At 46.5% G+C, this 10,432-nt stretch overlaps 1 protein-coding gene and 1 pseudogene across 1 annotated transcript; both read left to right on the plus strand.

Moving 5' to 3' along the window:
* Window positions 1–1,506: 1,506 nt before the first annotated feature.
* LOC142578316 (solute carrier family 2, facilitated glucose transporter member 8-like) lies at window positions 1,507–1,830 on the plus strand. The gene has a single exon (XM_075687717.1). It carries the CDS (start codon window positions 1,507–1,509, stop codon window positions 1,828–1,830), a length of 324 nt encoding a protein of 107 aa, XP_075543832.1.
* A 6,488-nt stretch (window positions 1,831–8,318) lies between these two features.
* Window positions 8,319–9,698, plus strand: LOC142578317 (facilitated trehalose transporter Tret1-2 homolog; annotated as a pseudogene).
* The last annotated feature ends 734 nt before the right edge of the window (window positions 9,699–10,432 follow it).

Genomic DNA, 10,432 nt, shown 5'->3' on the forward strand with positions numbered 1-10,432 from the left:
GAAGATTATTGGGCTTCCTGAAAGTATTTTCCTTTGAATCCATAAAAATATTAAATTTTATATCACGAGTAATTAATGGGTCCGAATGGGTCCCGGTCACTTCAGGCGTCCTCCAGGGCTCTTTGCTGGACCCACTGCTTTTTCTTACATTCATCAATGACATTAGGACAGATGCAAAATCAAAAATAACGTTGTATGCTGATTGCGTATTGAACCGAGAAATAAACACTCTGGACGATACCGCTACTATAATGGGACTTTCACGTGTGTCAGATTGGTGCCTCAAACGGCAAATGAGTCTAACTTTGTCTAAGTGTAGCCATATTCGTTTCAGTACAAAGCGCTCTAATACAAGTATACTGTACAACCTAGATTCCAAGTCAGTAAGGATAGTCAATGAGGTCAGAATACTTAAGAGGCTTCTTCTCATCAGACCTTATCTAGAATAAACACGTTCCTTATATTACCTCGAAGGCTGGGGCAGATTTAAATTTTCGGAAAATAAACTTCAGGACGACCCCATCTGCTGTTAAGAATATCTTGTATACAACTCATGTCCAATCCATCAATGAGTATGCAGCAGTTACGTGGGATATGGATAGTAAAACACTTAGGGATTCCATAGAATGCCTTCAGAATTGTGCTGCCCATTTCCTAATTCCTACCAACCAAGCACTAGTTTCACAGCGACGAAGCATTCCTTATCATGGTATACCCTCGAGTAACATCGCACTTTGTGCCATCTATCGTTGCTGGATCAGATATCGCGGAATGGGATTGACATCAACACGAATTTCTGTATTCTTCTGGTGTGTATATCTTCAAGAATAGATCACTCCAGAAAAATTAATAAGAAATGCCATTTCGAACGTCTGTTTTCAGGGCTTCTCCTTTTTTCCCGCAAACTATTTCCCAATAGAGTTGGTTACCAAACCACATTGTTACATCTCTGGACTCGCATGTTAGTAAAGGGAAGCGCTGGACTTTCTGTAATGCTTTTGAGGGAGGTCGCGAATTGTTATAGCTGCCAAGACGCTAAAGTGGCGACGCCCAGGGATCTCCAGAGGGCATTGTGCACATTCGACGCGGTGAGGTCCAAACGAGTTTCTCGCGCCGCCTTTCCTCTTTGTCCGGCTCCTCTCATCTCTACACACGCTCTGAACCACCTCCCGACGCAGTGTGCCAGACAGCAGCACCAGCAGTGGGAAAGTCGAAGGAAGAGGCAAAGAAAGCTTGGCATTAATATATATTTACTAATAATTAAATATGAATAGCACAAACCAATAAACAGGAAGCAAGAAGTTCATATTATGTTGCCACTGAGAACCATCGTCAATACCCCCTCGTGGGTACCTACCAAAATTTGAAGGAAGAAGTAGAAGAAGAAAAACGAACTAGTTCGATACAGCGTGTACTGCCCCCTTTCTACTATGTGGACAGTTCATCGCTGCTCGCCTCGGTGGCCATTGGCAGCGTCCTGGGCTACTTGCACCGCCGCTGGCCAGCATGGCGGCCCGCGGAGTCCACATAACGCGCTTCCAGGAGACTTGGTTGGGATCGGTGCTCGCCATGGGCGCCCTCGTGGGCAGCCTGGTGAGCGGCTTCCTCATCGAGCACTTGGGACGCGTGTGGTCCATCCAGCTGTCGTCGCTGGGCTTCGTGGGCGGCTGCCTCTGCGTCGCGCTGTGCAACGCAAGCCTTCCGTGGATGTTCGCGGGTCTCGTGCTCACCGGCTTCTGCTGCGGCCACGTCTCGCTCGCGGTTCCCGTGTTTGTGGCCGAGATCAGCCCGCCTCACGTTCGCGGCCTGCTGGGCTTCGGCGTGCAGTAGACCATCAAGCTGGGCGCGCTGGCAGTCTTCGTAGGCGACACGTGGCTCTACTGGCTGGCCCTCGCTCTGCTGCGTACCGTGGGCCCTGTGCTCATGGCCGTCTCCATGGCCTTCGCCGTCGGGTTCCCCAGCTGGCTGGTGACCCACGGCCGACGCGACGAGGTGCTCGACGCTCTGTGATTTCTGTACGGGCCAAGGTTCTGCGCCGGATCCGAGTGCGTGATCAACGGGGATAGCTTGCTGCGTCAGCCGGCTGCCGTCGGAGACCTGCTGCAGCCCAGCCTCTCGCTGCCGCTCGCCTACACGCTGCTACTCGTGTTTGTAGACAATTTCCGCGGCATTAACGTTATCACCTTCTACGCTGCCAAGACATTGGAACGCTCCGGATCTGTGACCTCGGCCGCCGGCTGCACGATTAGGTTGGGCGTGGTGGAAGTAATGTCCTTACACACATACGTACATGCTTTTGTTTGTATATTTGTGTATATATGGGATGCCCTGTTTTCGGAATAAACAGTTGTAACTGTAGCACTCGTCTTTCCTTTCCTTTTGCCTCTCTGTTTTTTTTTCTCTCGAGTTCTCGCGCTGAAAAGCATCACTTAAAGCATCATGTTAGGTGGCCAAAGTAGGCATTCGATTGTGGCCAACATGCTTTCCTTTGCGTATTTTTTTTTTCATTTCGGTGCCCTGGCCTCAAAAAGAAAAAGAAAACACATCGTTACGGCGCAGCGACTTGTCGCATGGGGAAAGTTCGGTTTTGTTGCTCCTTCTTCTTTTGCGGAAAGTAATGGGCCACGGGACGCTTCAGGTGCCGGACACTCTTAAGATAGTATTATTGTAGCAATTATATGGACGCTCCAAGTGCATGCCTGCCGTCGCCGTCATGTTCTGTATAAAGTCCAAGGGAGATATCATCGTGACCGCGCGCCGCAAGCTGTATACGCGAGTGAAAGCGTAGTGGAGGGGGGGAGGCATGGGTGAGCCAAAGATGGTGGCTCAGTCTTGTGTGCACAAGGGAGAAAAGCGGGAAGGAAGCGGGCCGCCTTCCGTCGCGCGCGAAACATCAGGCGGAGCGGAGGCGGGGGGAGGGGGGAAAGGGCCTTAGAATTCTGTGAATCTGATTACGCAACATGTTTATTTGCCTTGCATGACGCATTATATATAGTGACTTTTTCTTAGATACGTAGATTTATTGGAGACTTATGCGTATGTTTAAATATCTTGTTGCGATGTTTTCTGTATACGGGCAGTGAACCTTTGTTTCCAGTGGCCCTTTCTTGCCCTTTGTCAAGCTCTATCTTCGATTTATATTGAAGTGCATCTTCACATTGCTAATGTACTCGTATATTTTGCAGAGCTTCTGCTTTTTATATGTGCTTTCGGTTTCAACTATAATTTCGGTGCAATTACCCAGGATACACGACCGCTGACAGCTAGTCCCGCGGAATACATTGGAACAAAAGACAGCGTCATTGAGATTTTTCTTTGGCCGTTGCATACCTACAAACATGTGAAGAAGGTAATTGAATGTCAAAGCTTCATAAAAACATTTGTCCTCAACTTGTTCATTTCATGGCTTTTACATTTTTCATATCAGCGACATGCACTTCTTTGCTGGTTTCGAACTGATGCATTTCTTAAGTTCATGTGATATTTTTTTTTACTTATTAACTAGACAAAAAACAAGGAAGCGTTGATCAGTTATTTCGGGCAGAATTTTTGATACATACGAGCTTCTTTTTATATGAAAAAATAAATATTTTACATGTCTTGATAGTGCGTAGCGTTCAAGAATTCTTTTGCTGTATCTTTGGCAATGACAATGCACTTATTATACATGTATTTGATCCCTCGACAAATAATATAGGGAGGCGGCCGGGCTGCCACGTGAGCGCCCCCCCCCCCCGCCCGAAAGAAATTACTGGCTAAGCCACTGGCATGTATGTATGTATGTATGTATGTATGTATGTATGTATGTATGTATGTATGTATGTATGTATGTATGTGAAAGGACCCTATGTGGTCAAAACTAATCCTTAGCCCCCCCTCCTTTAGAAGGCCCATCATTACCCGCTGTAAAGTTTTCGGACTTAAAGGGCCCCTCACCAGGTCTGGCCATTTTGAGCGGACAAGCGCAGATGATACAATGCATGCTAACGATCGTGTTTCCGAAGTATTACATCACTACACGCCACGGAAAGGTCTGAAAATTCAATCCAAACGCTGTTTTCTCTTTCCTTCGCGGCAATCGCGCTCGAAGCCGCACGGTGAAGTACACGTGTTCCTGCGCCTACGTACTCGTGTTCGCAGTGTGACGTCAATCATCGAGACACGTGACTTGGAGAATTACTCAAGGCAACATCTGTTATTTGTGTGATCTGTTGCTTGAATTGACGAAATAAAGCTTAGAGAAATAATAAAACACACGAACCGAATGTCTACATGCTTTGTTTTACTTTGCACCGCAGCAAGAGAGATGTACTTCCGTTTCGTCTATCCTGTCCCCACCTTCGTGCAGTCGCGCGCGTAGACACCGAAACTATGTCACTTTCTGCCATGCTCCAGCGCGGGATAATGCTCTGTGATCCACTTGTATCTGCCTCAGTATTATTGTAGCACTGACTTATAGCGCTAGTCAGGTGTCGTCATGCACAGCGTGCAAAATCGTGCGCTGCGCGAAACCAGGCAATCAAAACAGCTCGTGCGAGATGACGTCAGTAGAAGTGCGCCGCGCCGAAAAAAAAATAAAACCAGGAGAAAAAAATAAGTGAAGGCGGGCCCCGTAACGTACGTGTCACGGGATCCTCACGGTCCGGTACGGTTTAACGCAGGGAACGAATTTCACGTGCAGAGGCTAGACGGGACAAGCGGAGTGTCTCGCTTGGCAGTGGAGCCCGCCTGCTGAAATCACTGCTTCGCGGCAATGAAGTATTTCTATCTCGGCTATTAATGGGAGCCGATTTGAAAATTTTTTGCAGCAGATTGCTGCCTAGAGGACATCAATCAATGAATCAAGCAATCAATCAAAAAGTGAGCTTTATTTAAACAAGTCAAGGAATGCGTACAAAAATAGTTGGACCAATAGCCTATGTGGCTAGTAGCTGGTCTAATACACAAAAGTACATATACAGGTCAACCAAAGACATATCTACTCAATGAGTAAGAACATTATTTACATGAACAAGTACTTTTTTTAAGGAAGAGCTATTACGTTTGGCTAGACAAGAAGAAGCGTTTACATACAAGATCAAAATTTCTGGTTACTTTTATTTTCACAGGCACAGTGTTCCAAGTAATAGCGCCAAAGAACTCTAAGAATCGTTCACCGTATACATTGCTGCAATAAGGAAAGTATAAGTTAAAGTTAGTTGCTTGCCTGGTGTTTGCACGTGTGAAATTAAATATGGTGTTGGGTAAGGGAATGTTGGTGTTGAGTATTTTGTGAACTAAACAAGCGATCTTATATTTTCTTAACGCCGTGAAAGAAAGAATACGAAGGTCAGTAAACAGAACACTGCTTGGGTGATGAACAGAGGAAAATGTTATTATTCTTAGGGCGCGTTTTTGCAAGTGCACTGTAGGTGTTAAGTAAGTTTTATATGTTAGGCCCCATATTTCACAACCATAGCTCATGTGGGTATGAAACAAAAAAAAAAGTATATGCAACGAAGCAAAGTACGAGCAAAATATTGCCCGGCACGGGCCAGTGTGTAACAGCTGAAAGCGAGTTTTCTACAGACAACGCTAATTTGTTCTCTCCAGTGCAAGTGACTGTCTAAAGTAACACCTAAATATTAAAATGAATCAACACAATCCAGAGTTCGGTTCACTAGAGTCAAAGTGAACTCACTGTAGTCTACTATTTTCCTGTTAGAGTTAAATATGATATACTTAGTTTTATCAGTATATAGAGCTAGTCTAGTTTCTGAAAACCATTTAGCTACATTTAGCAGTTCACCAGATATAGGGTCTTGTAATGACGAGAGGGAGTCCCCTGAGTAAACTAAGGCGGTGTCGTCAGCGTACATCAAAACTTTTGACAGGTTAAGTGCGCCCGGTAAATCATTTATGTATAATGAAAACAGAATAAGGCCTAAAACCGAGCCCTGCGGTACACCGCATACGATAGCGGTTTAAGCAGAATGATGTTTGTTAATTACCATTTGTTGCGTTCGTGCCTTAAAGTAGCTGTGGATGAATTGAAGCGCGTTACCGACGATACCATAAGATTCCAGTTTTTCCATACTTGTATCGAACGCCTTTCTTATATAAAGAAAGATTGACACAGCAATGTTATTCTTGTTAAGAGTAGAGTTAAGCGGTTGCGAAAGTGTTAAAACTGCGGTTGATGTAGATCTACCTACAACAAAGCCGTGCTGCTGCGGGAAGATAACGTTATTGCTTACAAGAAATGCATTTAACTGCAGCACAATGAGCTTTTCGAATAGTCTGTTAACTACACTAAGAATTGAAATAGGTCTATAACTACTCGAATGGTTCGGGTCACCAGTTTTGTACACAGGGATAACCTTTGACACTTTCAGAATATTCGGGTTAACATTACTACTTATCGCATGGTTAAACACGTGACAAAGGGACACACATAAGGCATCAATATTGTTTTTCACTATCTTAACTTGAATACCGTCAAGTCCGGATGCCTTATTAGCCGATAATTTGCCTACGATACTTTTTATTTCCTCAAGAGTTATTTCACCAAACGAAAAATCACCCCATGCTTCTCTGGATCCTGGTTGTGGGTATCGAAAGTACAAACTTCTTAGATATATTGTCACCAATTTTCGAGAAATAATCATTGAAGTCATTAGCAATCTGAGGGGACGGATTTTCGGGAGTAACATACTGTTTATCCTGTAATCCTACTACATCTCTTACTATTTTTCATATTTGCCTTCCATTGCCATTTAGTCGTTTAATCAAGTTCGTATAATAGACCTTCTTTGATTTGTGAATTAGCATAACTGATTTGTTTCAAAAAAAATTAAACTGGCTTTTGTATTAGTTAGTTTTGTTATGTTTTAATTTATTATAATAGCAGTCTGTCCTTTTCAGTAGGGCAAGTATGGACTCATTCATCCACGGACATATGGCGTAATCATAGCTGCGTCGTGACGCGTACCGCGATTATTCTGTCGCGTTTGTAGTGTAGTTAATAACGTTTTGACATTCCGTGTGAACTTTGTCATTGTAGAGGTTATCGAAATTTGTAGTGACTAAGACGCTGCGCACACGTGGATAGTTAAGCCTTGTCGAATATTTGTGGTGCATTTGGCGAAAGGAATGCAAACAATCCCGAGGCAGAAACGTAACAACTTCCAGCCTGTAACCAAAATTAGCTATAAGACCTGGTATAGGGCCCTTTAAACCTCGCTAATACATAAAGATATGCTACTCAAACCTAATTGCTTATTGCACTGTAATTTGAATGACAGGCATGGAACGAAGCCCAACACTGTCCAAGCATGCCGTTTCTACGCCACGTCTACGCATACGATTACTCTTGGAAAAACACTGTCCTACTTGCAAGGAGGACATCTTCTGAGCACTAACCAGGAGGGTCGAACTCCGAACACACCGGAAAATGTTGATAAAGCCGGTTTTTTCACCCACACCGGGCTTCCTACTATCTCGAGCTCCAGTTGACGATGGTATTACTGTTTACTTTATTCGCGAAAACACCGAATTATATTTGCGACGGTTAATCAGTAGGAAAAGTCACTGAGCTTTGAAGAGTATTAGGCAGGCAAGTGAGGTTTTCAATGAAATGAAGGTCATCAAAAAAGAAAGCAGAGAACATAGCCGCACGGGACACACACACTTGTGTGGATGATCCACCATCGAAATTGGCCCAGTGTGCTCATTCTAAACCATGAATCAAAAGAAAATGCACTTTATAAACAACTAAATCCGGAAATTACATTCCAGGGTTAAAAATGCCCTTATTCTCCTCGTCGTCCACACTTGGTGAAGCTTGGACATGAAATCACTTCATCTTCATCTTCCCATTGTTCACAGGCTAGCGAGAACTTAACAAGACCTTCCAACACTACAAGAGTTTTCTCATTCAGACTAGTTTTTCTTTTGACGCTAGCAGTGTGGGGCTTCTTTCACGTGATTACGTTTTGCGCATTACTAACCTTACGCCGCTCGTCTTCGTCTTTCCTTTCCATTCCTTCTTTTTTTTCTCACGCTTTTCCATTTTTGGTGTCATGTACTTCCATATTTAAGCATTTACTTTTTCTCTACTCATTGACAACGTAGGTGACAATTTCTTCCGATCTTAATTTCACTGGTTGGTTGGACCTGGTGGATACACGCGCTGTGGAGAAGAAGACTGCAGCAGTAGCGGCAGCGCACCATGCTCGCTACCTGACTGTTTCGATACAGCGCGCGCTCAACCTGCCCGCTTTCTACTATGTGGCCGGTTCATCGTCGCTCGCCTCGGCGGGCAGAGTCGGCGGGCAGGGCCGTGGTGGGCTCGCCACGGGCAGAGTCCTGGGCTACTCGCACCGGCGCTGGCCAGCAGGGTAGACCGCGGTGTCCACATGACGCTGTCCCAGGAGGCCTGGCTCGGCTTGGTACTAAAGGTTTACTCGGTGCTCGCCGTGGGCGCCCTCGTGGGCAGCCTGGTCAGCGGCTTCCTCGTCGAACGCTTCGGACGCGTGCGGCCCATCCAGCTGTCGTCGCTGGGATTCGTGGGCGGCAGCCTCTGCATCGCGCTGTGCAACGCCAGCCTTCCGTGGATGTACACGGGCCTCGTGCTCACCGGCTTCTGCTGCGGCCTCGTCTCGCTAGCGGTTGCCGCGTTTGTGGCCGAGGTCAGCCCGCCGCACGTTCACGGCCTCCTGGGCTCCGGCGTGCTGTTGGCCATCACGCTGGAGGTGCTGGTCGCCTTCGTCGACGGCGAGTGGCTCGACTGGCTGGCCCTCACTCTGCTGTGTACCGTGTGCCCCGTGCTCATGGCCGTCTCCGTGGCCTTGGCCGTCGAGTACCCCCTCTGGCTCGTGACCCACGACCGGCGCGACAGGGCGCTCGACGCTCTGCGATTCCTGTACGGCCCAAAGTACTGCGCCGAGGCCGAGTGCCTGACCAACAGGGCTATCTTGCTGCGTCAGCCGGCTGGCGTCGGAGACAGGCGGCAGCGCAACTTCTCGCTGCCGCTCGCCTACACGCTCCTGCTCAAGTTTTTTTCCAACAGTTCAGCGGCATCAACGTTATCACCTTCTACGCTGTCAAGATATTCGAGTGGCCCGGTTCGAGATTTCTGCCGCCGATTGCACGATTATGATGAGCGGGGTGCAAGTAATCTCGTCGCTCGCAGCATCGCTGCTCATCGACTGTATGGGTCGCCGCGGCCTCGTGCTTGTCTCGTCCCTAGTTGTGATGGCCAGCCTGAAGGCGTCGGGCTTCTTCTACTACTACAAAGACATGAACAATGAAGAATTCCGCCATCGCTATTTCTACGCGCCGTTCACGTCGCTCACGACGCATATTGCGACTTCCTGCCTCGGTCCGCTACCATCGGTCGTTATGGGAGAGAGTCCAACACCCCAGAGCCGGCAGTCTTTTCCCCGGTGTCAGCACCAGGTTCTGCCTCTTCTGCGAGTTCCTTATCACCAAGGAGTTCCAGGAGCTCGCCCGTTATTCAACTTTCCCGTTCTCTTCTGGATTTTCGTGTTGGCCACTGTTTGCAGGTCATCTTCGTCTACATATGCACTCCAGAGACGAAGGGCAAGTCTCTCGAATACATCAGTCAGGTATTCGAGAGCCTTCCTGAGTTCAGTTCCAGTGACACTCAATTTCATCCAGTCTCGACTACGCCTTCTTTCGAGTGTCTCACGGGGTAGGGAAGTCACCTGGTATTTGTGTATGTACCTGTCAAAGTGTTGTTATGTTGGCGTGAACTTATCCAAGCACCGTGATGCCTACTTGGGCAACCACTTGCAAACTATAGTAAATAATTGTATAGTGTATCATGTCATGCTTGGTGCACACTGTTTCGCTGCATCCAGCCTTGAGACTGTGGCACGCAGCTGGGGCTGGCAAGCGGACTCAAGCAGCAGACGATATGGCTTTTCTTTATTCCGCAAAAAAAAATAATTCTCAAAGTTTACTGCGCCTTAACTGAAACATTCTTTGTGCGTTTGCACATTTCAGTGACACTTCACTTCGAATATTTCCCTATTGACTGGCATACTTATTCCGATGAGTTAGGTTTATCCGTTGGCTGACGAAACCTGCACTAAATACACAGACAAGCACTTTTTTTCTGTACTCTCGTAGAATAATTGCGAATGCCTTTGCTTGTGAGCTGATGCCATGTCAATACGCGCAGTACTGGTTCCTGTCAGTAAAGAAGTTCAAAATTCCAGAATCATATGGCAATGTTACTGCCATTACACTCGCTGGCTTTACATGAAGCGTTACTGTGGGGATATCGGCAATAATAATAATAATAATAATAATAATAATAATAATAATAATAATAAAGTATGATGTAGTGGTGCCAAAAATGATCGAATTCTGAGGCACGCCGTGGAGGTGGCATCCGGATTAATATGAACCACCTGGGGTTCTAAGT

This window comes from Dermacentor variabilis, chromosome 4 (genome assembly GCF_050947875.1).
Source record: "Dermacentor variabilis isolate Ectoservices chromosome 4, ASM5094787v1, whole genome shotgun sequence".
NCBI lineage: Eukaryota > Metazoa > Arthropoda > Arachnida > Ixodida > Ixodidae > Dermacentor > Dermacentor variabilis.